At 42.5% G+C, this 14653-nt stretch overlaps 1 protein-coding gene across 10 annotated transcripts in view; it reads right to left on the reverse strand.

Moving 5' to 3' along the window:
* Window positions 1-14653, reverse strand: part of Msra (methionine sulfoxide reductase A) — a 333241-nt gene that overhangs the window by 46723 nt on the left and 271865 nt on the right. Inside the window, exon 7 of one of the 10 annotated variants that reach the window (XM_063234966.1) lies at window positions 5750-8428. The exons of the other annotated variants lie outside the window; for them this stretch is intronic. Coding sequence (XP_063091036.1) covers window positions 8276-8428 — 153 coding nt within the window. The 3' untranslated portion in view covers window positions 5750-8275. Of the gene's footprint in view, window positions 1-5749; window positions 8429-14653 lie in introns of those variants that run through there. 10 annotated transcript variants of the gene reach the window in all.

The following is a 14653-nucleotide window of genomic DNA, read 5'->3' on the forward strand; positions in this document are numbered from 1 at the left end:
GTCCCCAGCAATGCAGGACAAAGGGATGAAGCTCTGCTCATATGGGCGAAGATCATAAACTCTGCTTCTTTTAACAAGAAGTGACATTTTGATTGACAATGACATTTACTCTCTCTCTCTCTCTCTCTCTCTATATATATATATATATATATATATATATATGTGTGTGTGTGTGTGTATATATAATGATATTAATCCTATTTGAATGTAGTGATGTAAGTATTTTTTACACCCATCTTATAGGTGAGAAATCGAGGTTCATGGAGGTTAAATTAATTTGTCAAAATCTCAAAGCAAGTTAGGGCAAAGCAGGGATGGGAACCTGGGTCCTTCTCCCAAGGCAAGTATTTTTGCTCTGCTTCCTGAGAACAAATGATTCAAACAAAATAACAGTATAAGAGAAGAGAGAGGAAATGATACCTCGTGTGAGGGAAACTATTTTTTTTTCCAGGAAATGCAGGGGAAGACAGTGGGCAGAGCTTTCTTTGCCTGAAGAATGACAATATGATTCTTAAACACTGATGCTTTAGGACAGAGAAATTAGGAAGATATTTTCCACTTCACAGAAGTCGTATTTACTTATGAAGTGGCTCTCAAGAGTTTCTTTGAGTAGGTAGACGGCTCCCAAGTACCTTAAGCTCAGAGCCAGGTGAAAAGCAAGGTTCCCAAGAAGGCGGGGCATGTGAGAGTCCTCAGCTGAGTTTCTCAGGAGAGGGTTTATTTGTATCCAGAGCTTCCAGTCTGGGAATCCAGGCAAGATGCAAGGACAGGCATGTGTATCCCACCCTGGGGCTTAACCTCTTCCAGCGGTGGGAGAGCCCAAGGGCCAGGGGAAAGGACCATTTCACCATTTTGCATGCAGCCACAACTATTCCTAAATGAATAACAACTGAAAATCTGGAAGAAGAAATTTGGAATCATAAGTCTCAGGCACAAACTCTCAAACGAAATTTTAATTAATATCACAGACGGACTCCGGAATCCTTTGGCCGAGGCAGAATGAAGCGGTATTAATGTGACTCACAACAGCTGGGCAGTCACTGATCTTGGCTAAACCTTCCCCAACACATCACATTTCAAAGGCCTGTTATCTCGGGGAAGGTTGCATTAAGTGTCCCCTGTAATTATGTCTCCAAGAACAATACTCCTCTGCTCATTAAATGTTTCAGTGGGTGGCCTGCTGCAGGCGGCAGGAACTTAACCAGGAGATATGAGCCCTAGAGGACAAAGACAGAGGCCACCAAGGAGTTGTCCAACTCTATTAGCTGGGATGAGGCTCTCTATTGGGTTGAAAATTGCTATAATTGGGGGTGTAAGCAAAGAAGCAGATAAGTTGTTGCTGGGTAAAGTACATCAACAGACAAAGATGCCCACCCAGGTTCTCCCAGCTGCCCTCCCGTGGCTGAGGTGAGGTTCAGAGGGGCTGTGAGCCCCAAAAGCCAATGCAACATTTGCCACTCATTATCTCTACCTCCCAGGCCCTGTGTCCCTGCCATCTGTACAAACAGACATTCTCCTGGGAAACAAGATGTGTTACCAAGAGCAGAGCTGTGTTTGTTCATAGTATTGTTTTTGAGGATTGGGGTCCTAACCCAAAGGAGGATAATTCCATGTCTTTCCACAAACACACATACTCACAGGATTATTCATGAGTTGCTGCTGGATGCTCACAAAGACTCTTGCCCCCTATCAGTTTAAAATCTCACTGGGGGCTCTGGGCAGATGGCAGCTACAGTGACATCTTCCTCACAGAAAAAAGCATGCAGAGAAACTATGTGCTAAATCAACAACTCACATATTTACAACAAAACTAGGTGACAACGTATCCCCTAACATTCAAGCCAATGGACAAAGCCACCAAGAGCCATGAGACATGGTTCCACTGGCAGCTGTGCTGGAGAAATAAAAGGACACCTATGGATTAGGGAACACAGAACCAAACTGTGGCTGGTGGTCACTGACAGGCACTGAGGGATGTCTGGGATGTCTGAGGACCCCACCTGTGCTAGGGAGGGCCTGGGGAGGAGGCTGTGGCAGCCCAGGAACCTTGGACTCCGGAGCAGAATCCAATTAGAGAGAAACCACAGAGGCAAAGCAAAGTAGAAAGCTAGAGCTGAGTGGAGGAGAAACAGGAAAGGAGTTTCAGAGAGAAGCACTGCACAGTCTTTACACTATGAGTGGGCAGAGGAAGGAGTGCCTCAAAGTTGGTAGCTCCAATTCTCCAAACTTCAGAAACTCATACACAGAAACTCAAATTTTGCAAAAGTGTTTACATCTGAGACCACCTCCTGGTGGGGAGTTAGTTGGAGAACTGAGAGAAGGGGCATCTTTCTCTCTAAGGTAGTACATATTCAGATCAAATCCCATATACAGCTATTATCCAAAAGAAAAGGAATTGAGCTACAGATAATGACAGCATGCCAAAAAGCTATCGAAGTGTAGCATATTATTTCATGCTACAATGAATTAAATGCCTTAAGAAAATGATATAAGACCTGAAATAACACTTTAGAATAATTTTAGAAATGCAAATTAAACTAGAAGAAACACAAAAGCAATACATAAAAAGAAATGATAAATGCCTTAAAGGAAAAAGGTGAAAAGGATATGTTTTTAAAAATAAAAAAGAAACAGTGAGAAAAATAAAGAAGATTTAGAGGAAGGACCAAATATTGAAGACAAGCAAAAAAGATCCAATCAGCAGAGAATAGAAGTCAGCCTCTTAAAAAGAAAACCAAGGAAAGGAACTGAAAACCACTGAAGTGTATGACTTTAGACAGTTTTCCTGAAGTTAAAAAAAGATTTAAAATGACACACTGGAAAAGCACATCACATTCTGGAGACCAGCAACCCAAAATGACCAACGCCAACACAAGATCTAGTAAAATTACTGAGCTTAAAAGACAACGAAAAGTATCTGTGGGTCATCTAGGTAAAAGAGATGATCCGTAAGTGAAAGAAAAATTAGATTACATGCAATTTTGGACAAAGATGTTTTTATGTTAAGGAAAATTATACTATTTTCTTATGTTTTTGATATTCAAGATACTCATATTTATGATCTGAGAAACATGTGTGAGGTAGTGCTTTATATCCAGCAAAACTGACTTCAAGTATAAAGGGACTAACAAACTGCTAGGAGCAAGCAAAACTTCAGAGAACATTAGTTCTATGAAGTGAGCCCTTACTTAAGGGAATCTATGAGAGGCATAGCTTCAGACAAATGGAATGACTGAACTGGCATCACCTATAGACGGTGAGCGTTACTTGTGCAACTACCAGCAGATAAGACTGAGAGTCAAAAGGGGTAAACTAAGTAAGCACTGGCTCTAGAGTACTGTAAAAATTGGGAGAAGACTGGAAGATGAAAAATAATCATCCTTGGTTATAGTAATATTATTATTGTTATTTGGAGACTATTGTGATAATTATGTGATGTCCTAATTCTATATCTGTATGAACCAAGGCTCTTGTTTTTGAATAAAGGAGACACAAATGTAATATGTAATTAGTTAAGTAAAAACTGTGTAGTTTAGAATCTGAGTCTGAAATATCTGAAATCACAAAATATTTGATACCATTCATATACATGTATACCATATGTATGTATGCTCTGTCCATGCATGTACTGTGTTAGAAAAGATGACTAACATAGTGGCAAAAAACATCCCATGTTTCCCAGGATGTGATCCTGAAGTGTTGTTTGTGAGTGAAAGAAATCCGTTTCCTTAGGGAACTGAGCAAGTCCAGATGAGGCACCCAACAGATGATACAAGTGTAGAGTATCTTCACAGGACAGATAGTAAGAAGACACGAAAGCTCCTGAAGTCATGTCAAGAGGACTCAGGAGCCAACATGGAGAGGCTCCAACTGGCCAAAGATAGGAAAATATGATTTCCAATAAAGGCAATCATTGCAATACATTGAAACCCATCAAATATGTGTAAGTCCATGAGTTCCTAATATTATTTTTAAAACATTATGTTCACATTTGAAGGATGAAAGGAAATCAATTTATTGTATTACTCTGCAAAGTGGGTACCTGAAAGGAAGGCACTGAGTATTTATTCTGTTTTTCTCTTAAGACCTGTACCAATGGGTGAACAAGTGGAAAATGAATGGAATCTTTTTCTTAAAAAGTATACCAGCTAATGAAGGAAAACAAAAGTACAAAGTTTGAATGATGCCTTCATGCAGCCCTTTGGGCAGTGAGGGACCTGAGTACTGAACACCACGAACTGTGAATGTGGAAAAGCAGAAAGGGCCACACCTTATGTGCTCCCTGATGAGATGTATCACTTAACCAAAGAGGTCTCTGGACACAGCTGCAAGCAGGCAGGAAATAGGAGAGATGAGGCCATGCGGCATTGGTAGCTGCAAAGTTTGCAATGGTGGCTGTGGACTCTGCTCGGCTGTGTAGCCACCTACTCTGCCTGGGAGCCAGGACTCCTGAGTCCAGCTTCACAGAACATAAAAGGAGCTTTGGGTCAGTGGTGTAGCAGCCTCAGCTGGTGGATCCCAGACCATGCTCAGGTCCTGGACTTCAGTTAGAATCCCTTTTGGAAAGGCCCTTTTGTCAAACTCTAGTTCTACTCTTGGATATTAGTTTTCCTCTTGCCAAAGCTGCAGGACCTCGATTCTTTTCAAAGCAAGCCATGTCTCCAAATTCCAAGGACTTTCTGAGGTTCCACTCTGAACCCCTGTCCCATGACACCTGGGCCTCCCTGATGCAGGCCCATAGCCTTGCTAGATCCCTGCCCGTTACCTGTTTCTGGGAGCCCAGGACCCCCAGCTGTCATCTGCCCTCTGAGGGCACCCATCTGGCTCTGCTGCTAGACTTGTCCAGCCAAGATTTTCAGTTTCCCAGAGCCACCCTGCCTGCCTGCCACAGTGACTGAGTGTGCAGCCCAGCCTTCCCCTGTGGGCTACATGCTGTGAGGTGAGGCATTTATTTGTAAGGTAAGCCTATTCCTCCGGCCTCCCTGCACTTTCTTCATCTCTGACACAGCATGCCATCAAGCCAGCTTACACACGATTCAGCATCAAAGATTCAGAAATGGCCAGATCTGCAAATGCCCTCAGACAGAGCATGCTTTTTAAGGACTTCCTTTGCTTTGGTTAAGAAATTGAGAATCAATGAAATGTTGGTATGTTTGGCAGATCCCATGCTCATCAGCAATCAAGTTTGCACTGGAGCCTAGAGTCTCTGACCATGATTTTTTCCCTACTTCCCCTCCATTCTTCCATGGCCACTCTCCTTTTCCAGTAGTTGTTAACGCCCAATACTTCCATGCAAGCTGCCATGAACTCTGTGAAGGACGAGGAAAGGTGTGCTAGAGGACTGGGGTATGTTGGAGTTGCATGCTGGTAAAGGAGGTACCCATGACCCTGCTTGTATGTAGATAAAGGTTTATGAGAAGGACAAAAGCCAGTTACACACTGATTGCAAATGCTACAGTAGGAAAAAATAGTGATGCTACACACACACACACACACACACACACACACACACAACTGTAAATGTCTGCACACCTATATATGTGGCTATTCTCCTTATGGGAACTCATTCTAGGGAATTAGTCACGGATACATGGAAAGATTCAGCTACAAGCATGCTCACTGTAGCAAGATTTATGATCAGGAAATGTTAGCCCCTATGTCAAACAGTGAATTGGTTAAATAAATCATGGTATATCCATTCAATAGACACTACACAGGGATAAAAAATAATGTAAACTTTATCATGATGTATCTTGCTGGATTTTATTATATGTGATAGTATAAACAGAAATTGTTATAGGCAAAGAGATAATATAGAAACCATTGTTTATTTTTCTGTTAGTTGGTTCTAAAAACCCTACAATGCTTCATCCACTTGAATGGTTTTACACTGACTTGATATGTTTGAAGCTATAGTATATGAAGTTATATTCAAATATTTCAAGGAAAAAGACACTATGGTAACTACTATCAAACTGGGTTATTTGGTGGTGAAGCACTAGGTTGCTGAAACTGTCATGCTTTGACCTGTACTGTTATGATGTTATGTCCTCTTTTATCTCAATCTCTTCCTTATTCATTAAAAAATTATTTAGTTATTTTTTAAGATTTTTTAATTAAGGGGAAAAATAAAAAAAAATAGCAGGATATATGATAGTAACTTATTTGATTTCCTATTAACTTGATTTGAAGTCCTGTAATACTCCCACTATCTTGTTTTGACTGATTAGACTCTGTTCCGTTCTGTATGATAGTATCAATTTTGAAGGTATACGCAACTACTTTGAAGGCAATAAGATTCACTATGATGCCCATTCTGGTTTGACTATTATCTTCTTTGGAAATCCTGTAGTGTTTACAAGGTTTAGGTTCTATTGGTCTTGTTCTCTACTGTTTTGTTCAACTTTATAATACCTAATGAGATAGACAATTCTTTTTAAGGAAGCAAGAGGCATTATGGTAACCATTGTCGATAACCTTGTACTCTGTTTTTACATCATGTGCTATGTCTATCCTTGGTTTTGACTGACAGCTTTGTTTTGCCATATTTGACTTTATTCTCTTCCAAAAAAAAAAGTAATAAGAACTAAGGAGTAATAAAACCCAAAATGTGTAAATTTTGTTGTAAAAAAGAGAGGGAAAAAAAGTGCTCTAAAGTGTACAACTGCAAGTGTGTTTAGGGGTGTTAAACAGATGCCCACATTAATGTTTTTGGTTGGATCATTGAACACAACTGTTTGCAGTCTCACTGTTTGAATGTCCACTTTGTATGCTTTGATACTGTGACTTCAGCAACTGTCTCTAGGATGATAATTGTAATCTATTAACTGGTGATTTCTTACTGTTTTTTTTTTTTGTAGTTCTGTATTAATTGTACCCTTACACTGCTTTGTTTTGTTTTGTTTTTTCTTTTTCCTTTTAAATAAAATTTTTTAAAAAATTAAAAAAAAATGTAAAATAAAATAATGTATAATGGCATGAAAAGACATTCATATAACATTGATCAACAAAATGGTATATTATAAAACAACATATTCACAGAATGATTCTGTTGCTTAAGGTATTAATTCCTATACTAGAATGGTACACATATTAGAATGCATCAAATATGATTAGTAAAGGCACTTATTACCTCCATCTTGCTTGCTGCCTTAATAAACATGTATTAATTATCTGATCAAAAATCAAAGCAAAATTCTTTCCCTCCAGTAAACTCCTCCAGAATCTATCTAATTCTCTCACTGATCTCTTCTTGCTGTGCGCTCTCACATTTGTGGGGCCAGGGTGTGCTGTGCAGTTTGATCTTGCAAACAATGTGCATCCACCAACTTGGAGATGAAGGCCAAAGCAAAACTTTATAACTCAGATAATGGTTTAACAGGACTTCACGGAGCAATGGTCTCTGCATCCCGGAAGACAGGCTTTTCTAAGTACAAAAAAATTTTCACTCAAGGCTTAATGAATGACACAGGATGCATTTAAACCTCTAATGCTAACCACAGATACACAAGACCAAATAAAGAACCACTGTCTGCGACATTTTAGCAAACACTAAAGTCAGCAATGGCAGCTACGGTGGGAAACTGTAATGAGATGCACAGCAGTGCTGCACATTTACTCTGCAAAGTGACTCGGTTGAAAAGGATAGCATTCATTTCAGCTTTCTTCCCAGCACTTTGCTTCCGCAACACAGTTGTTTGTAACCTTCAAATCTTTTGCTTTCTCTTTTTTCTTTGTATTTTTTGAAAGAGTTTCCTAACTTTTTCCTACAACACATTACAAGATGTGGAAAAATATCTGTCCACTTATTTATATTTATTGCTGTCTGCACAGATTCAACAGACCTTCCCCAGTGGAGCCCTGTCATTGCTCGGCACCTTGGAGCCTAGAATATGAGTGGTCAGTGAATGGTGGGCAGTGGTTGGCAAGCAGATGTAGTGACAGAATCAGATTCTTATCCTCCCTCCACCTGCAGCTCTGGGTATCTTAAGGAAATGGCACTGTGGTTGCTCAGCAAATTGTGTGGACTCACAGAAAAGTCAGCCACTCCGCTGTGCAGGGTTGACCACTGACACAGAAACACAAGCCTTTGGTTTCAAGGTCCCTGAGGGGAGAAATGTCCACGCAGGCTCCCCTCCCTTCCAGGGTTCTTCTCCCATCAATCATGGGTCAATAGAGCCATCACTTTTATTTATTCTTATTTTGGCAGATGCATGAAGCAGAAAGCTTGCTGCTGCCCCTGGGCTTTTTCTTAGCTGGGAAGCTTGAGACAGGCTTAGCCTGCTCTCTTCAAGAAGTCGGCTCTCTGCAGAAGGCAGTTCTGAGGATGTGTGCAGCTTGCCCGCTGCCTGCAGTATGGCTTTGCTTCCGAATGCTTTGTCTCGAGGTAGGTCGTGTGTGCATGCATACACGCATCTCCAGCTCTGGCCTATAGTCACAGACAAATGCAGAGAAAGGGACTGTCATGCTCTGTCCTCCTCCCCCGCCCCACTCAGAGACAGTATCGGGTACAATGACTTCAGCGGCGGAAGCACACCCCAAAGACTGTTCAGATGGGCAAGAAGACAGGCAATGTGGTCCGCCAGCTGAGCAGCACGGAAGGCTCTGATGTACTGCAAGGCAGAACCGATTTTTAAAAATAAAAGAAAAAGATAGCCGAGGCCTGGTTCTCCCTCTGGTTGTTGTTGACTCTCCAAAACACTGGGTCTGGCGCACGTTCTGATCCCTGGAGTTTGATGCACGTTTGATTCACAGACTGCAGCGTGTCTGCACCAGATGGCCTCGAGTTAATGAACACAAACTCATCACTTTTGCTCACCAGGGAAATGTGCAGCTCAATCTGATTTGTACTCTACAACTAAAAATATTTGAGTATTTTTAGGGAGCATTTTACTGAGACAAAATGGCACTTCAGGAAAGCATTCAAAGAACAGAGACTAACCAGCAAATTGCAACTGCAATCCCTGACACATTGATAAGACAGCTCTTCAGATCTCTCTTGCACTGAAATTAAAGCGGATCTGCTAGAAGCTGTACAGCCACCGTGGTCCCTGCTGTCCTCTCGCTCAGCTCCAACCCCACTGCTCTGTCCTGTGCTGAGCTTGCAATCCCAACACAAACCACAAACTCCTTCCCAGCCCAAGACCTGCTCATTTACACACCAGCAAACACATTTTCGCAGGGTATAGGCACACGCATACATGCAACCAGTCTTTCATGTCTGTATGTTTCTAACATATGATGACAGTTTTTGGATTCGGGAAGCATTCTCTCAGTGAATACTACACGATCTCCATCTTGCCCAACTGTGCTGCAACGCTGTCGGGTTGAATGTTTCCTGGGCTACCAGCACCAGCCAACAAAACAGTTGATGCCTGAAGATGAATGAGGAAATGGGAAGCTGTTCCGTGCGCTCATTTCCCCTCCTCCAAACTCCCACATTTTCTCCTGTTTTATTTAGTAATCTTAGCAACTCAACTCAGGAGCATGGAAGTCATAGCTTTGGTGGTCGACTTCATGCTCAGCTGGTTCTTCATCAAGTCAACAACCACACAACTGGGCTCTTTTCTCATCCAATGTGACTGGGGACAGCCAGGGTCAAGAGAGAGTTCCTGGAGCCCTGAAATCTGGGTCACTGCATGAAGCATGTGGAAATCCCGACCTAGGTCCTCCCTCTGAGACCTCTGGGATCCAGATCTGCATTTTGTCATGATCCCCAGGTGTCTGATGTGCCAGGGAGAGTGCAAGAGGAACTCCTACATAACCTTCTCCAACCCCAAACTGCAAGTGGTCTCACACTGCCTAAGCAGGAGTCATGCAGTCACCTTCCTACAAAGACATTTTACAAGTACTGTGGGTTTTTGTAGTGATTATCTATTTAAATAAAAGTCACCTTTAGATAGAAGAGAATATCACCGATAATGCTGTAATCTCAATCCTCTGGAAGGCTGAAGCAGGAGGATGCACGTTTAAGCCCAACTCAGTAAGCTTCTGGGAAACTCAGTGAATGGGAAACTCAATGAGATCTTGCCTCAAGGTGTGTGGGGTGGGGTATAGGCAGTATGAAGGTCCTGAGCTCAATCTTCAGAACTGTCAACAACCAAAAAATGTCTACTTATAAGTCACTGGTTTGTGACTTGTGATTTGATTAAGGAAAAATATGAAATACAGACCTCCTAGCTCTCAGGGTCCAGAAATTTCCTTTCAAGCCCAAATCTTCCACAGAAACAGCTGAGAGGAAGCCTTGACCATGACTAAGTGCTTTCTAGAACATGAGCCTAGGCAATAAGGGGTCACGTGGGAAGGCCCATAGATTCCCCCTGGGCTCTCACTTTCTCACAGAGAAGAGCTCACGAGTGACCTGTCACAAGCCATGCAGAGAGGGTGTTGTGCTTGAATGTAAAGTGTTATGTTCATGACACTAAGAGGATGGAAATGAATCAGACTATGCTGATGGGAGCAGAGGACTCTGAGAGGTGATCAGATCAGTCATTAGGGTGGGGTTATGATACAGTCCCGGTGGTTTATAAAGAGAGGGGCAGGGGCCACACACATATGTGCATGCTTCTGCCATGGGTCCATGTGCCTGCACTATGTTGTTTGTACATCTAGCCACTAAAACCATGAGCCAAAATCCTTTTTTCTTTATGAAGTAGCTTGCCTCAGGTATTTCATTACAGTAATGAGAAGATATATAAATACAGAGGAGTTTGAGTGCCTAAAAGAGCAGCAGTGGGGAGATAGCAGTTCTCTTGCAACAAATTGGAGTCTCAATTGGTTTACCAACCCAATTGCATTAAATAATTATTCCCAGCTTTCCAAAGAGTGTCCCCCTGTGCTGGTCCCAGAGTGGAGGGAGGTCACACAACAACTCAGGCAGAGACTTCCTCATCGCTGAGGAGCTGGCAAGGGGAGGCACATGGAGGAGGGGAAAGACCTGCACTAAAGGGCCACAAAAGGGTCATGGAACATGTTAGCAGGGCCTCATGAGCTGCAGGGCAGAAAGTGATCCCAGGGGAGTTTTGGGTAGTATCACAGAAAAGCTAGGTGTAGTGAAATCCTGCAGGAAAGGAGGAAGGAGAGGGGCAAAGACATCTCAGGCTGAGGAGACAGCATGTATAGAAGCATGAGAAGGTGGTGAAGTCACAGAGAATGGAGAAGAGCATGGCAGGGCAGAGGAGTGGCCTGTGCGATCTCGCATCATCCTGAAAAGCATCTGAACAAGCTCCTTTGCAACTCATGACAGCAGTGGAGGTGTTCATACTACCAAAAGCAATTTCTAAGTATAAACTTCAGCAGTTTAAATAATAAATGTGTTCTGTTTTCTTTGTAATAGGCTTAGTTTATGATTATCATGTACCATTTGCATTACCTAACTGTACTTTAAAACAAAGAGCTGTATTGTATGTGATTATTCAGATTTGTAGACATTCTTTTTATTTCACTTTCCTCAGCTGGTGTTCCATGCTGGTCTCCTCTGAGTCTTTTATCCTTATCAGACATGGACATTCAAGAACCAAAGCTGGCAGGACTTTTCTGGCGGCTCGAGTCATAGGATAGCCAGTTCCTTTTCTTCCTTTGCACAGTCTCTGAGGTTGTCCCACAGGCCCACTTGACATGCTCTGTACACTTCACACATCCACGTACCTGTTGGTTCCCACTCTGCCAACCTAGCACTCTTTCCAGTATGGCACATGACAGCAGAGTGCTAATGCATAGAGAATTTTAGGTGCCTTGCTAGTGTGGATGGGACTTTTACTAAAGAGAGGCCAACTATCTCTGGATCCAAGTTGGAAAACAGACATTTGACTATTCTGCTGGTACAGGCCACAAAGAAGGGATATCCTGAGAAAAGGACTCTAATACTTTATATACCAAGCAATTCATTTAAACTACAAAAGGAAGGCCTATATACACACTGAGGATCCAGACACAGTTATTCAGTTACTATCTACAGGATCTCATGATTCACAAGTGAACTTTCAGCTATAGGACTGAATTCACCAATCTCAAATCCATCCAAAAGTGAGTCCATTTTACATGGAGGCTATTTGAAATGCACGGGCTGGCTGACCCATCCATTTGTTCATTTATTCAATACATACTTAGCATGTGGCTTTGAATAAGCTGAGCTCAGCAAAAGAAGGTATCTGCACTGATGACTGTAACATAGGACATGTACATAGCTGCCATGGGAGAGAGACCCAGCAGTGTGCACAGAGTCATCCAGACTGGCATGGTAGTCAACACACTGAGGAGAAGGAAAGAGAGACACATGCCCTGGAAATGGCCAATAGGACCATCTGCCAGGAAAGTCAGGGCACATTAAGGAGCAGTGAGCACTATGGGCAAACCACCAGTAACATAGTGCCCAGCCTTCTCCAGGCCAGGCTAGGGAGCATGAGGCCTTACAAGGGTTTCCACCAGAGCCAGAGCCTTTGAGCAGTGGGAAGGGAAGAGCCCAAAGGGGAAGAATGGAGTGTGACTTGCTGAGGCCTGGGTCAGACCCACACCTGAACACCTCCCAAATGGTGGCGATGAGAATGGAGAGAGATGGAGACTCTCTGGGGACCAAGAAATGGGAGGAGATGCAGAATATTCAGGAGAGTATTAGACTTTAGAAAATTAAGACATTCTAGGGCAGAAGAATTGGCTTGGAGAAAGATCAAAGTTCAGCTTGAAACATGTTAATTTGGAGATACAAATGGAGTACCCAGGTGTAAACACCCATAAAAGGAGGTAAATATGGAGCAGAAAGAAAATGGGCGATAATTGTGGTTGGGTGTGATATTTGTCAATCATTTATTGTTTAATGAATTGTAATCTGATGGGGGGGCCCAGACACTGTAATGCAATGATGAGCAAGACAGAAAGCCTGCCATCAAGGAGTTTTTGGACTGGAACAAGAAACAAACCAGCAGCAATCACTGTAAAGAGGGATAAGTGTTTAAGGGAGGTGAAGGACAATACCCAGAGAAGGCGTAAAGCATAATTGTGGAGTCTAGAAAGGGACTTGCAAGGAGAAGAAATAAAAAAAGAGGATTAACCCCTTTGGTCAGGAATTGAACATGTGAATGGGCAATGGCCCGACTCAGGATGAAAGAACCTGGCCCTGCATCCTATAGCTACTAATCCAGAAAGCCACCCTACCGTGCATGGTGGCCAGCTTAGGTAGCCACACAAATTCCATAGCAATTTGCCCCAAGTGGCCAGAATTAATAACTGGCAGACATCTCTAATTTTGTCTCAGCTACCAATTGAGGTCTACTTAAAAGAGGGTCAAACTGGATTCCAATCCAAGTACATTGGATGTCTCGTGTTTCATACCTCCAGGCCAACAGCTTCTAATTAGGGTGTTTCAATCACTTTGTCACTGATACCACTGTATCTGCACCCACAAATTAAAGGAGAGGTTTATTTTGGCTAATGGTGACAGTCTGTGATCAGCTGGCCTCAAGGCAGAGGGGCACAGCAGAAGAGCGTTGCTCATGTCATGGTGGCCAGGAAGCAGAGAGAGGAGAGAGCATTGGGGAGGGAGGGACTCAAGGCCATGCCCCCAGTGACTGCCTCTTCCAACCAGACCCCTCTTCCCAACAGTTCTGAAACTGTCCATGGATTAATCCATGATGAGTGCAGCATCTCCTTTCCAAGCACTGTCTCTGAGCACACGAGGCTTTGGGAAGACATTCCAGGTCCTGACCACAACACGGGCTTACTTGAGATCACCCTTTTTTACATTATAAAGTGCCTCACTTCTCTGCCTGCCTTTGAGACTGCCAAATGCAAGTAAAGGTGGCCAACTCCCTTGCTATACCAAGCTCTGGATGGAGAGTCATTGCTTGTCTCCAGTGATGGTCTTAGTTTATTTCCACAGTAACATGAGACTCACTAATGCTGGAGTGCCTGCATGTGTTTGGGGGTGGAAAGAGTTTGGAATTGGAAGAGCAGGAGCCAGTAGCCTGTCAGGAATTTCCATAAGCCATAAGAAGGGGTGTAAAGTCAATGCTGAATGCAAAGGTAACCACCCAGAAGTAAGCATGATTCTGAATCGTAAGTCCCATTTTTTCAGGACTTTTTTAAAGAGGATAAACAAGAGAATGGTTGGGGATAAGACTAAGTTTACTGAGGATAGCAGCCCAAGTCTCTCAGCCTTTGCCCACATGTAAAAAGGAAGGGGTCTGTGGATAGCTCAGAGACATTGAAGATGAAAGCACCTTTGAGTTTCCCTAATGCAAACATGTAGACACAAACACAACACAATGAGCCAGGGAAATAAACAGGAATTCCGGGAAGGCAGCAGAATTTAACTATGACTCTGTGTCAGACTAGGCTGGCAAATGGTTAGAGCAAATAGACCCTATGATTAGCCAAAAGGCCTCCATGTTGAAAAAAGTTTGCAACCAAATTGTAGATTTGACCTCTTGGTTCTCCTACTGAGTTTAACTTTATGTAAACACACTATGATTGGCCAAACTTTTTTAGTATGAAGTTAAAATATCAGAAAAGAAATGGAAAGCTGAAGAAGAAACTTCTTAAAATGTCTTTAACTGGCTATATTTTAGTAGATAGCCTTACAATATCATCATGGGTTTTTTGAAAATATTTACTAGAATATAAATGTTATTTGTTATTAGAACATTTCATTTTCATAGTC

The sequence above is a fragment of the Cavia porcellus genome, unplaced genomic scaffold (assembly GCF_034190915.1).
Source record: "Cavia porcellus strain 051 isolate PalLab524CR breed Dunkin Hartley unplaced genomic scaffold, mCavPor4.1 scaffold_24, whole genome shotgun sequence".
Lineage (NCBI taxonomy): Eukaryota > Metazoa > Chordata > Mammalia > Rodentia > Caviidae > Cavia > Cavia porcellus.